The 14,669-nt window shown below is 48.3% G+C and overlaps 1 protein-coding gene across 2 annotated transcripts in view; it reads left to right on the forward strand.

The window, feature by feature from the left end:
- LOC108926245 (transcription initiation factor TFIID subunit 4-like) overlaps positions 1-14,669 on the forward strand; it is a 65,864-nt gene that overhangs the window by 11,774 nt on the left and 39,421 nt on the right. For both annotated transcript variants that reach the window (XM_029253670.1, XM_029253671.1), the window contains exons 3-10: positions 2,945-3,037; positions 3,949-4,128; positions 5,701-5,823; positions 6,720-6,809; positions 7,272-7,487; positions 7,952-8,027; positions 8,672-8,786; positions 12,719-12,888. In XM_029253670.1, the coding sequence (XP_029109503.1) occupies positions 2,945-3,037; positions 3,949-4,128; positions 5,701-5,823; positions 6,720-6,809; positions 7,272-7,487; positions 7,952-8,027; positions 8,672-8,786; positions 12,719-12,888 (1,063 nt within the window). The remainder of the gene's footprint in view (positions 1-2,944; positions 3,038-3,948; positions 4,129-5,700; positions 5,824-6,719; positions 6,810-7,271; positions 7,488-7,951; positions 8,028-8,671; positions 8,787-12,718; positions 12,889-14,669) is intronic.

Below are 14,669 nucleotides of genomic sequence, written 5' to 3' on the forward strand. Positions count from 1 at the left end.
GTTTCAGCCAGTGTGTTTGTGTGTGTCAAGAACCTGTAGCAAGATGTGGTTTGCTGTTGAAACACTGCTCTGTTGTTGAGACATTATAACTTTGAGGGGCATAGTGTCAAACTATTAACACTGTAAACTCTGCCAACAACAAAATATTGCGTACACGCAACATATTCGCATGCTTCTTCTAATTCTCGCTCATAATTTATCTTGCTGTCGTATTATCGCCGCTTTATTCTGTTGTTCTTAGGTGGCATAGCGGTGCCGTGGGCAGCATTGGTGCCTTACAGTGCTTGGGCTGGAATTTGACTCACTGGGTGCTCTGGTTTCCCCCTCAAAGTCCAAAGACAGGTGTCTCAGCGACCTTGTGTGTGTGTGTGTGTGTGGTTGCTTTGCGCTGAGCTGAGATCCTGTCTGGCGTCTGCAATTTAACAGCACGTGGCGTCGTACTTGGGGCTTTCGCTATACAGTCAAAACTCTCAGTTCAAATCCTGCTTTTGCTGTGTTGCTCTCACGTCAAGGTGCTTACATTGAATTGGTACTGTAAGAATCCCCTGCTGTATAGATGGGTAAATCGTGGTAAAGTTGATTATCTAACATCGTAAGTCGCCTTGGACAAAGGTGTCAGTTATATGACCGATGATAACAATCCTTACTGAACACCAATTTCCTTTTTTTGCAGAATTAAAATAGTTTGCATACTGTACTGATGTTTTAAAGTTGAAACAGTGCAGTACAGCAGAGGTAAATTCAGAGTAGTGTATTGCTGTAGTTACACCTAGGGACATCTGTGTAGCACAGTGATTCGTGGCAGCGCCAAGAGAACCTCTGGCCCTTTGGAAGTGTCATCCTCTTGTATTCCTCACATTCTCCCGGAGCACAACTTCCCCTTTTCTTTCTAGTGAGCCTCAAGGCGGCAGCAGAGTCCTGTTTTACTCCAGAGTCCATGTGGCAGCTCGTGACCGTGGGAAACTGCAAGGGGACACGTGTCCCTGGCACGGTGACACTAGTCTTGTCTCTCCGCGTGTCTTATGTCTTCACACATGGAAGGAGGCTGTGAGAAACTGTGGCTGTTTGCAGTGTGACATAAGCAAATTTACATGTATTCAGTTAGGTGACACTTTTCTCCAAAGCAACTTCCAGTCTTAATCGATCTACGATATTTACCCGTTTGTACTGCGGGGTAATTTTACTGGAGCAATGCAGGGTAAGTCCCTTGCTCAAGGGTACTACAGCCTAAGGTGAGATTCAAACCTGCAACCTTTGGGTGTAAAGGCAGCAGCGCTAATCGCTACATTACCAGCTGTCCCCGTGTGTGTGTTTATCTAAAGAGCAAGTACCTTTCCAACGGTGATCATTAATGAATGAATTGTTGTCTTGATGAAACACAATGTTCATGTACATGAATTAATTTCACTTGGTGAATAATTAAACGTTAATTTCTAACCATCGTCATTAGCAACGGCAGTTTCATTCTGTAGGTAAATGTGAGAAAAGAGGGTACGTGAAAATCTCTTTGGTCAGAACATGCCATTGTGCCCTTTGCTGTCATCGTGAGTCATCATGGGTCAGCAGGTAGCGTAGTGGTTCGAGTCCCCCCCCAACGAAAGACCTGAGCTAAAATCTCCACTCCCTCTACTGTACCCAAATAGCTCTGGTAAACCTTACCTTTATAACACACTACTTACATTTATTCATTAAGCTGGCACTTTTTTCCAAAGTAACTTACATGTATTTACTCATTTTCATAGCCAGGTAATTTTAGTGGAGCAAATCAGGGTACTACAGCCTGAGGGGTGGCTCAAACCCATGACCTTTGGAGCCAAAGGCCAGCAGCTCAAACCACTACGCTACTGTTCTCCACCCCTTCTGTTCCCTCTCTGTGTCTCAAGCCTTTGCTCACTCCTTGGGTGCTGCGGCTGGCTTTTGAATTCTCCAGTGCCCGAGTTGAGTTTGAGACCCCTCGCACAAAGGGCTGTATCGTGGGACTGAAACGGGCAATGTGCTGGTCACAAAGCTCTCACTCCTACACGCTTATTCTGAAATCATATCTCATTTAAACAAGCACAACGCACCTGCAGAGTAATTCCTCTCCTTTGAGCTTCCTGCCTCAATTACGTTTGTACGTTTCCATTTGAATGCTTCTAATTTCCACCAAGGACTGAAAGGTCCTCATAAAGACGGGAGTCATTCATAACTCAGTTATGGAACAAGTACTGGGGTATAGAGGAGAGGCTGAATGTGTTGAAGGAATGGCTGCGTGGAGCCCACCCCACTGCTCCCTCTCCTCGCTAAGGTGGTCTTGGGAGGTGTTCAAAGTCTTTTGGTATTAAATAATTTAGCAGCCAGCTGTGTGATTGTTTTAAAAAGCTAACAACGCTTTAGTTCATGAATGAGGAATCAGTTTTGATTCGTGGCGACAGCGCATCCCTAGCAGCCTGGAGGCCCTCACGGCTGCCCCTTCACGCCTGTCAACAAGCCTCAGTGAGCCCCCCAGCCTTCCTAGCATGCAGACAGCTTGCCCCCGACACCCCCCTCCCCTCCTCGGGGACTGTTACTCTGGGCGACACTCGGAGTTTGGCAACAGAGGATTTACGCAGACCCCACTAGCCAGATGTGCATTATCATCATGGTGGTCCTCCTGGTGGACCGACCGAAGGTGGCGCATGCTGCCATCCGTCATCCACCAAAGTACATGCTTCTCTTGGACGTTGGACAAAGTTTCCCACAGAGTCGAGTGCAGGTGTGTGTGTGTGTGTGTGTGTGTGTGTGTGTGTGTGTGTGTGTGTGTGTGTGTGTGTGTGTGTGCTGCTTTACAGTTATGAGACAATTCTCCTCTTGCTCAGGAGCTCCTGCTCCTCCTGCTCCTGCTGCTGTAATGCCCACTCCCACTTCCTTCCTTCTCCTGCCTCTCCTGATCTCCACCTGCTGTCCCTCCCTTCTTCTTTTGCAGTCTCCTGTGAGCTCCCAGGCCATCCGACCATGTCCACCGGTCCAGGCCAGGATAGCGCACCCCCCCGCTCCCGCCGCCAGCCCCGCCCTCCAGGTTTCCTTGCCCGCAGTGCACCAAACCCCCCACGTCCTGCTCAGATACACTCCTCTCCCATAGTTCGCCTTGGACAGCCGTCACAAGACCTGTGTTTGCAAATATATGTCTGGGACAGAGCTACTGCATTCCCTTACGCATTTCTCAATTTATCGGACGCTTTTCCCCAAAGCGACGTGCAACTCATAGTAAGCAAAATATTATTTCACAACAGACAAAGGGCTTAGATTCAAACCTACCGTTTCCAGATCACATCTTGTTTGTTTGATATCTCCGTTTCCCTAGCACACATATTCAAGAAGTCACATAAAGAACTGACAAATGAATTGCAAAACAGATAGATAAAGGTAGCAGATGGTGAAGGAGTAATTTACGAATCTTATCAGTAGCTTAGGTGAGAAATGTGTTTTTAGACCTGTTTAGAAAGCTGGAGAGGATTCAGCAGTTCTGAGGAAGAGAGGAACCCACTCTATGACATCAAGGCCAAGACTTTGAACAACAGGATTTTAATTTCGGACCCCTTGTGAAGTTCTTCATCAAACCTGCTATGTGGTTTGTTTGAACAGAAATGAGAAGCGGGTTACTGTGGCCCAGTGGGGGTCTAACCTTGTACTCCTTTACTTAGGTCTGCATTGTTCTGCTTTTATTCCGAAACTGTAACTGCGCGGAAGGAGCATGATGGGGTTAAGCTGTATAAGCTGTGTATAACATCATAATGTATGAGCTGCACATTGAAGGTATTTCGCATTAAGGGCAACCCCCCTCCTACCTCCCCCATGTCGGCAGACCTCTGATGGTGGCTGAGGAGCGGAGTGCCTTCCTCTTGTCCTCCTTGGCCTTGCCGGGGGAAAGGCATCATGTGGCTTTTGTGTCTCTCTCTCTCTCTCTCTCTCTGCTCCTCACTCTTCCAGAAGGCATCTGTGACTGGGGGACCCGTGGCAGCTCCACAGCAGCCCCCTACGGTCATCACAGGGGGGCAGAGCGCCCCCCAGGCCCAGCCGCAGCCGGCCCCCCAGCCGGCCCCGCCCGCCCAGACCACCACTCCGGCTGTCCCCGCGAGTCCGGGCCCCGGGGCCCCTGTGGTCTCCCAGGTCTGTAGGGCTCCGCACTTGTGACGGCCACAGCTGCCAGCAGGCTGAATTTGTGTCCCCAGGCCCAGCTTCATGCAGCTGCGGTCAGCTTCTCCACACACACAAAATCACGCTCCGGTGCTCGCATGCTGTACCGTAGCTGTGCGTGGGGCCTCAACAATATGTGAATAATTTGATATCCATAACAGCGATACTTACATTTCCCCGCTGTGTTCCCTGTGAATGAATACGTTTTCATAGAGCCAATCGCAGCTGTTCGGTACGCACAGATAAGTGAGGTATCTAGAAGCACATTTCGGAATTTGTTGCGTAAACAGACCCTTGAGCCTGGTAATATCCCATTATATTTAAATGGATTTTAAACGTTAAAATTACACAGGTGACTGCTGTACAGACAGATCTACTTTGCTGTCAGGACACTAACAGAAGTGCTGCACTCGTAACACTCATCATGCGGGAGCAATGCTTGTGACCTCACAGGCTATAGGATAGACAGTTTTTTATTCCAGCTGAGCCTTGATTGGCATCGAACACTGCTGTAATCACGTTAATCTGAATGTGCTAGTTGAAAACTCGCTAGTTTTTCAGTTGCCTTGAAACAGCTAAGACTTCAGGTCTCTTTTGGTTTCCAGTCTGATCAATGATAAAGAATAATGTCATGTCATTGTCCGAACCGCCTGTCCCACCCGGGGTCGCGGAGAACCGGAGCCTAACCTGGCAACACAGGGCGTAAGGCCGGAGGGGGAGGGGACACACCCAGGACGGCACCCCAAGCGGGACTCAAACCCCAAACCACCGAAGAGCAGGACCAGGACCAACCCACTGCGCCACCGCACCCCCTCTGATAAAGAATAATTTTTACCGTAATTTGTTAGGCACATTTAGATCGCTTAAGAAAATACACTGATCAAGTTCATGAGGCAGTTGAAGGCAGCAGCAAAATAAACGGTTGAATATATCACAGTTGCCCTGTTCGGGAAAGATGCTGCTAAGATTAATATCAATAACTGGTCAGTATTACACATCCCCAGTTTGCGCTCCTCTGTGTCATATCTTAAAACGATCATATATAAACGTCACTGACACGTGGAGACCCTCGGTTACATCGATACAGTAATGTGAAAGAAAAAGGCTTTTTGAACGCAACAGTGCCTGCACTTAGAAAGGGGACTCATCGGTGTGTCCATTTCCCCAATCGCGTAACTTGACCAGAGCTGCCCAAGTCATTGAGTATGACCGTATATATCTGGTTCATATTGAAGTCGCGTGACCAGTGTTCTTTGCCATATTAACGGTGACAAGGACCACTCACTGCCTTCATCTGTCTCCCGCTGGAAGTCAAGGAAAAATTACATACATTTTACATCCACCCACATTAGGTCACAGGTTAGCTCATATCCATAAACAATTATTGCACAAAAAACCTTGCTTTTTTTAAACTATCTCCTGTTAAATTTGTTTACATTACAGATTATAAAAATACATTAGAAAATTTAAAAAAAAAAAAAATGTTTTTTTCCTACTGTTTGGTTCCAGGAATTAAACCTGACTTGAGCCCTGTTTTCCTCCTAGGAGATGCAAGAAAATGTGAAAAAGTGCAAGAACTTCCTGGCCACCCTGATCAAGCTGGCATCCCACAACTCGCCCTCTCCAGAAACTTCGAAAAACGTCAAAGCGTTGGTCCAGGATCTATTGGTGAGACTCGGTGGACTGACCGGTTTGGTCATTGTGCACCTGAAAATAGGACATTTGGGTTCTGACCCTTTGTGTTGTAATGCAGCTTGTTCTCGGTAGATGGCAGTAAGCAGTTCTTTTTTTAAAACCACCCGTGATTTTTTTAACAACAATAATAATAATAATAATAATAATAATAAACCTTTTTTTGATCGTGCAAAGCAATTTACAGTAAAAAAAATAGGATATATTGTGCTGTAATGAAAAATTGTCATGAAATGAATCATTTAAAAAAATTACAGCAATAAAACAAACTGCATAAAACATCCACAACATAGTAGAAATATAATAGTAAAACAAAAGATGAAAGAGAAAGGATAAAGGCTAGCACTCAGTTCTGTTATGTGAAAAACATTTGAGTGATAAGCCTGGATTTAAAGGTTAGGGTTATGGTTATTGGACAGCTGGTAGTGTAGCGGTAAGAGCTACTGGATCCAAAGGTCATAGGTTTGATTCCCACCTCCAGCTGTAGTACCCTTAAGCAAGGTACTTACCCAAAATTGCTCCAGTAAAATTACCCAGCTGTATAAATGGGTAAATAATTGTAACCTTGTAATAATGGTAACCTTAACATTGTAAGTCTCTTTAGAGAAAAGTGTGAGCTAAATGAAGAAATGGTCAGGGTTAGTAGGAGATTCCCTCAGATTCCTGGGGTGGGAAGTCCATAGTTTCAGGACATATGTGGAAGAATCAAGGGACATGTACAACATCAAGATTAAGCTAATTTGAACAAACCTCTTAATTGAGCTAGGGTGCAGAGGTCCAAACAGCTGAGCATGATGACATTTTCCAGAAAAAGTTTTTTTGATTTTAGAAAAAAATGGCACACTCATCCTAAAACTCTCTGGCCCTAACAGGACGCCAAGATTGAACCTGAAGAATTCACCAGTCGTCTGCAGACGGAGCTGAAGTCCTCCCCCCAGCCGTACCTCGTTCCCTTTCTCAAGGTCTGTGCTCCTGCCTCGTTCTGAAGAGTTGATTCTATGCACTGTCCATTGGCAGCACACCCTGTCACGATGCCTGTGTCCACATGTAGTATCCCAGGCCCTCCACCCTGTATTTAGCCCTCCCCTGGGACTTTCCGGGTCATCTGGAGGTACTGGTACTAGTGGTCCAGTTCTTATTAATTTCATTTATAACTGCATTGTTAAAGGAAAGGTAAAGGAACATCAAACCTGCCTTGATTAAAACATGGCACATCAGACAAATTAATTCCTTATATCTGATTAAATATACAGACTGAAGTGTTGTCTTAATGCCTTTTTCCCCAGCATGTTATGGAAGATTTTGACCGAGGTTTATGCTGCAGGATGTTTGAGTGCCGGATTCGCTGTGTTTAGGCTTGCTGAACATGTCCTGTATTCCCTCTCTCTGTGCCCTCTCTTCCCTATCCTCTGCATCCCACACAGAAAAGCCTACCTGCCTTGCGACTGTCACTGCTCAGCAGCCAGCAGTCCTTGACACAGCCACCCCCGCAGGTGAAGCCTGCCCCGGGGGTGCCGCTGGCAGGTGCCAGCACCGTGCCCACCATTGTGGCCGGACCCACCGTGAGGGTGCGCCAGCCCAACAGTGGCACGCTGCCCGCTGTCCTGCCTGGGGCTGCCCACGGAAACACAGCAACCCTGGTGGGTCCTCGCCCTCGAGACCTGGGAACTACAAAGCTGTCAATGAGTTTTCACTGCCCAGTTCCTGCCTCCATGTCCCGCTGGTAATGAGAGTGGTGCTCGTACCGTAGTGAAAGGCATCAGCTTTACTGGCAGGAGGTTGCGGTTAAGAACTTGCACCTGTAACCTGAACAGTGCTCATTCAAGCATCAGGGTCCCCTGTTGTAGTGCCCTTGAGCACGGCACTTATGAATCGCTCCAGTGAAATACCCTTTTATATAAATAGATGGAAATGCATAGCGCTTGGCTCTGTAACACTCTAATAAAAGTAATAGCAATAACGAAGGGTTAGAATTAGGAGCTGAAAGGGAACGGTGTTTGTTTTCTGCTCTGTGAACAACCTGTGTGTCTGTGTGTGTGTGTTTAGTGCCCATGATTCCTGTCCAGCCAGACCCTAGAGTTTCAAGTCTGTCTTTACTCTGCAGGGAATCAAGAGAGCAGTCACTCAGGGGGCGCAGGTCGGAATGCCCATGGTGGTCACACAGACTGTGCGAGCGCCAGGTACGGATCTCCTGTTGAGCTGTGCGTTCCTAAACTGAGCCGAGATGAACTGGTACGGATTCCAGATCAGCTGAATAAGCGTAAAGGCTCCATGGCATCCCCAGTCTGCTGATGCTGGAGTGTGTATGGTCTCTAACGGGTGTACTGTGTGTGTGTTGCGTGTGCGTCAACGCGCATGCTATAACTGTGTGTGCCATTGTGCCCAGAAACACATTCTACACACATTGTATTTGCATGCACTTCAAGTGGCCCGCAGTGCAAATCTGTAGGTTGCTCCGTGCCCATAAATTGGAACGCGGGGAAGTTCTAAAAATAATTTGTGCCTCTCGGCTAGGGACATGCCTCTTAAAATCAAGTTGAAATTCACTCTGGCTGTCCTTGTGCCTTCCTGAAAACACGTCTCCAAGCTGTAGGACACGGTCCGGAATACAAGCAGAGCCGGTGAAGCACAGTGATATTGACAGCCTGCTGCGTTTGTATTCAAACATGAATAGAACCATTCAACAGTTTTTTTTTTTTCCCCTGCTTCTCCTCTTCCTCCACTGTTGACAAGACTCTTTTAAAGGTATGTCTGCATGACGAAAATGATTTTGGACAGCTCATGATAACATGGCTCGTGTTTTTATTTTTTTCCTTTTTCCCAGGCGTAGTTGGGAAGGGACCAGCAATACCAGCAACAAAAAGTCCCGTGGGCATGGCTGCTCAGGTCTCCGCAAATGTGAAAAATAAGCTGAACGACCCCGGAGGCGGTTCTTTCAGGTACCAAACGACGTTCTGTACGCAGACAAGGGAGGCCGTGGAAGCCCTGCTTTGTGGTTACGGAGCGCTGTCACTAGGGGACAGCATTTCTCCGCCGCGCCGGCGGGGTCCGCGTCCCGCGTCTCCACCGCCGACATGGAAAGAAGCGACGGCAGACGCTCGCGAGTCTTGCCCTTTAAGGAGCTGTTCCTCCTGTGCTGTCAAAGCTGAATAGCTTTGCTTATAATGCACATGGAAATACAGCGTGTGGCGGGGCATCAATGATTCATCACAAGAAAGACGGAGAAAACACTAACTTCTCTTCCTTTTAGAGACACATTCAGTCCCGCAAAGTTTCTCTTCTGCCAAGATAACGTCTGCAAAAGCATAATAAATACCAGTGTAAACAGGGTGTTTCCGGGAAATGACATTAATTAAAAAGCCCAGGGATTGCAGCAGGGAGTGGTTGCACACGAGGACAGAGGTAGCGCCCATCGTACGGTGTGTCGGACGGCACTGTTGAGGTTCTCGGCGTACCGCTGGCTTGCTGACCCCCTGGTACAATGGCGTGTGGTCTGCTCTTACTGCAGTCCACCCAGTCAAAACAAACAAGTAAGCCACTGCGGTGGGTGGGGGAGACGGGCAATAAGCTGGTTTCCAAGCCGCAGACGCCACCGCAGACCAGCGCAGCACCGACCCCCGGTGAGTCTCCTCCTGAGCCTGGGGCGAGGGGTCCGAGGAAGGTAGCTCCCATGCCCACACGCTGCAGGAGGTTACCAGGTCTCCGCACAGCCGGGCTAAGACTCAGTCACTGGGTCACTCTGGAGACTCGCCAAGTTCACGGTAATGGTCCTCGGTCCCCGGGGGGGGGGGGGGGACTTTGCAGCTGCAGGCACTGATTGATAAATCAATAAATCTTTAGTGACTTTGGTAATTAAGCTGTCAGGGCTGTTTGTCAGTTTTCCTTTACTGCTGACCTCCCCCACTCCCCGTACCCCCAGTTATTTTTGGTATAGGCATAACTGAGTCAGCCTCCTGTGTTTTAAAAAATAAAAGTGTTTCCCCCGCGTGCTTTCATTTGCTGCATTTATTTTTTATTGAAGCCGCGTAAAGCGCTATAATCCTGGTTTTGTAAAGCAACATCGCTTGGCCCGTTGCCCACCCCGTGCCAGCGCTGCTGGACTCAAATTTGGTGTGTGCAGGAAAAGGCTGCGTGCTCTGCTCTGGCCTTGTGACCTTTGACCCGTCCTGGAGTCAAGTCAGTGTGTGTGTGTGTGTGTGTGTGTGTGTGTGTGTGTGTGTGTGTGGGGAGCTCAGTTAACCCTCGGAGTGCTGGCTCGCAGCACGCACACGCAGCACCACACCCTGAGTGGCTCCACGATGAGATGCCTGGAAGAGAAGGACGAAACATTTCTCTCCCTTTCGTAAACAATTTAAAAACTTTTTCTACTTTAGTGCTCTTATATGGCAGTATCCAGTGTTCTCAGCCTTTATATTTCGGTTTTCAGTATTTTGTAGTGGGGGGTGCGGTGGCGCAGGGGGTTTGGCAGGGTCCTGCTCTCTAGTAGGTCTGGGGTTCGAGTCCTGCTTGTGGTGCCTTGTGACTGACTGGCGTCCTGTCCTGGGTGTGCCACCGGGCTAGGCTCCAGCTCACCGCGACCCCACTTGGGACAAGTGGTTTCAGCTAGTCTGTGCGTGTGTGTACTTTATTGCGATGTGAAGAGCGGAATGGTAACGTAGTGTTTTTACTACAACGTTAAGTCCGTTGCAGGTGTTGAATATGTTGAAAGTGAGCCGAATGGCACCCAGCAGAAGATGCCCTGCGTCACCCAAGGAAACTGTGCTCCTTCTCCTTTTGAACAGTCCGACTTCAGCCGTGGTTGCGGAACTGCAGCCTTAGGGCAACTGCGTTTATGACCGTAGGGCCGCTTGGTCCAAGAGTGCCTGCAGTTTGCAGTCACTGTGCTGAGTGAACACAGATGTGTCTCGCAACGTCTCCGACCGCTTTCCTCCTTCTGTGACTAAACCGAGGGTCACATCCTGCATCCACCTTAATTAAGGTCACGGCAGGGACGTCTCCACACGGGCCGCCGCAGCACCCTCGTGATCAGGAGCCCGATCGCTCTCGCATTCATACTCACGCACGCTGTCTCTGTATTGACGGTTTTCCCCCGTTCCCCAGGGACTCGTTTCCAGCCTTCGGCCAAGGCTCGTGGCCTGACTTCTCGCTGCTGGCAAGTGTGCTACAGGCAGCGATCGCTGCAGTCTCGGTGCTGCAGCGTGTGCCCCCGAGTTTAGAGAAAGCAGCGGCAGAGGGGTTGTCCCGAAGCGAACGCTGCGCGGTTGAAGAGTCTCGCTGCTGGGGCAGGGTTCGGGTGAGCGTTCACCTCAAGCCTCTGAAGAGACCACATTTCCTGCCCTGCTTTTGCTCTCTGCCCATGTAGGAGGGGTTGGGTTTGCCGAGGTGGTGTCAGGCAGTTTGGGCATCTTATAGAATAAAATAGTATTGTGGAGAAGTTGATCGCATCCCTCCTAGATGCTTCTTGACACAGGTGCCACAATGAGGACAAACCTGGCGATGCTGATGTCTTCCCAACGCTCTATTCCGGCTTTCGGCCAAGTGTTACCGGTTCTCTCTGGTCTCCTGCTCTTTGCTCTTCGTGCAAGTGCTTCCCGATTTGCCGGTCACAACAGACAGTATATATAGGGTTTTGTCACAGAACAGAGTGACACCACCGGGACAAACTGTCTGACATCTGCCTCATCCCGCAAACTGAGGGCCAAACGTATGGCTACATTCCACAGTCGTCGACCCCATGTGCTTTTATCAAGTTGCTCAGAATGCGCGCCATGGTGCTTTGTCCCGGTGATGCTTGGAAGGTGTCCATGGCGGGATGCTCAGGTGGCACACAGTGTTCCTAAAACAAACAAACAGGCTTTAAATAATAATGTCCTTCAGGTGTTCACCGGGGTCACGGAAGCCAAAATCACTTAACGCTGAGGTCCTCTGACTCTCCTGTGGGTGGAACTACTTTAATCATCTCTGTCAACCTCCTGTAGATCTGTCAGGACTCATAGAGCAGGGGGACCGGTCTAAGGACGCACGCAGAGGCCTCAGCAGGGCGTACGATGATGCGTATTAAAGCGTTTCCCTTCGGTTTCTTGGGAGCCCGGGGTGTGGGGGCCAAGACCACCGTGGTCCATGGCAAAAGTCACGTAGCCGGTGTCTTACTGGACCGCACGCTCGCTGACGGGAAACACTTCTGACCTGCGCAAGTTTTTTAGCCGTTAACTGTTTAACGGTGTCCTCCGTCGGCGCTATCTAGAAATGGACATAATGGAATGTCACATAGCTAAAATAAAACACGGATTCTCGTATTGCTCTCAGCTTTAATTGCGTCTCCACGATTACGCTTTAGCAGAAGCAACTCCGAAGTGAGAATTTTCCTTTTCCTCTACGCATAAAGCATATCTATTGAAATATATTTACAGCATATTTACTTTGCTAAAGGGGATAACAGCCATATCTCTGCAGGGAACCCAATTCTTGGACTGCTGCCTGACTTGGTTATATTCCTTGTATGTAATTGGTTGACATCATGCAGGGATTCTGTCATTTTCGAGAGCTTTTTTGTGCTCGTTTCGCGATAGATCTGTGGGGAATGCAATCGCACGCTTGCCCGTCGCAAGTGGTACGAGTTTGATAATACGTTGATGCTCCGTAGGGCGATGCCGGTCTAGATGAGACATTTTTGAACCTGCTTCACATTGGACATTAGTGGTGAGTGTCTGTACATGTACGGATTGTTGTTTAGGAGAAAACTTTGAAATAATGTGGAAGGATGTGTCAGTCGCTGAGCGGTACGTTTCTGTTTCGACCGAGAGTTATCATGAAATGCGCGAAAAGAATACAAGAGGAGACGTTCTGACGGCAAGACCTTGTCATGCTGCAGGGACGATGACGACATCAATGACGTGGCGTCCATGGCTGGGGTGAACCTGAACGAAGAGAGCGCCCGCATCCTGGCCACCAACTCCGAGCTGGTGGGAACGCAGATCCGCTCCTGCAAGGACGAGGCCTTCCTGCCGGTGGGACTCCTCCACCGGCGCATCCTGGAGACAGGTGCTGCACAGTCACGCACGCGGAGCTCATTCAGCAACTGGCGGACATTCTGATGAAGGCTGAGGAGTTGTTTCTGCTGCGTGCGCAACCATATTTATGACCTCTTGCTCCTCCTGGTCACATATCCGCACACTTAGTCCTCAGGATGCCACTCGCGTAAATTGAAGCGCAGCCCTAAAGCACGAGCTACACTTCACACACACTCATTGTCTCATTGACTAAAGCTCATTTTAATTCCAGCATCTAATCTGTGATAAAGAAGTAGGGAAGCTGACTGAGTGCTGAAACTTTAACCCAGAATACAAAAAACAATGAATTGAAATAATCCGGAATATGTTTTTTTTATATACTGGCCCTTCGTGTTGCAGGCATTTGAGATATAGGTTCTCAAAGTTCATTTATTTATTTCATTCCAGTGTTTTATTTTCTAAAATTTCTGGAGTCAGGAGTGAAAGCAACCTGTATTTACATGGTTTTGCATTGCTATTAAAAGACACCCACGCTCAACATGAGAGTTGAATCGACGGGATGCAGCTGGCATCATGTGCGGCGTTACTGAGTTTTTGTGATCGGGAGTAAGTGGGGAAGTCGCACATGTTTATGTCGTGAATCGGTCACTACTCACCACTGAGTAGTCTGTTAAGAGAACGTACTTTTGTTTTCTATGAGTATTAATGCAGGTTGAGGTTACTGAAAATGTTGAAATACCCTCGTATTCATTATAGCCGTATCGACTTTTTTTTTTTTTTTTTTTTTTTTTACTAAAAGTAACACATTAATAAATTGAGGGACTTGTCTGTTATTAAGCTTTTTTGGTTGTGTAGATAATAAAGTCTGAAATGGCCAGGAGCTGACAAACATAGGGCATGTTTATTTGATGTCAGAAATCAGGACTGAACAGGAGCTTGTGGAGATTACGTATTTTTATTTTCATTTTAAATGTGCGTTCATTTTAATGTGGAAACACAGCCTCACGCCCCCTGCTTCTGAGATCGACCCTGGACCACAGGGACCCTGCATTGGATAAGCAGTTATTGATAATTATATTATAATAAATATTCCGTACAAATATTCTGTTAAAATTATATTATAATAAATATTCCGTTAACACTTCCACCCACCCATTTATCCATTCAGTCCATCCATCCATCCATCCATCCATCCATCCAGTCAATCCATCAGTCCTTTAGGATTGATGGATGGATAAATGTGTGGGTAGAAGTGTTATGAAATATTTTTGGAGGATTAGCTAAGGAGGGGGCGCGGTGGTGCAGTGGGTTTGACCGGGTCCTGCTCTCCAGTGGGTTTGGGGTTCGGGTCCCGCTTGGGGTCCCTTGTGATGGACTGGCGTCCCGTCCGGGGTGTGTCCCCTCCCCCTCCAGCCTTATGCCCTGTGTTGCCGGGTTAGCTCCGGCTCCCCACGACCCCGCGTGGGACAAGCGGTATCGGACGGTGTGTGTGGATTACCTGAGGACTTTACATAGCCTAAGCTGTGAAAAAAATGGAAGTACATCTGTATTTTGTAGCTTCAAGTCCGGCTGAGTATTTGCGGAGTTCTAATGCTCTGCCTGTGTCCGTGTCGGTTTCCTGTAGGTGCTCTGCTTCATAAATTGCCCACAGTGTGTCACTGAGCGTGCAACTGCCCTGCAAAGGACTGGAGTCCTGTCCGGAGCGTACCCTACTTCGTCTTGTGCGTCCTGGATCCAGGCTGTCTGTCATGACCCTGAATTGGACAGGCAGTTAAGGATAGTGAATGAGTGTGTTCCCCCCCCCCCCCCCCA

This window comes from Scleropages formosus, chromosome 7, assembly GCF_900964775.1.
Source record: "Scleropages formosus chromosome 7, fSclFor1.1, whole genome shotgun sequence".
In the NCBI taxonomy this organism is placed as follows: Eukaryota; Metazoa; Chordata; class Actinopteri; order Osteoglossiformes; family Osteoglossidae; genus Scleropages; species Scleropages formosus.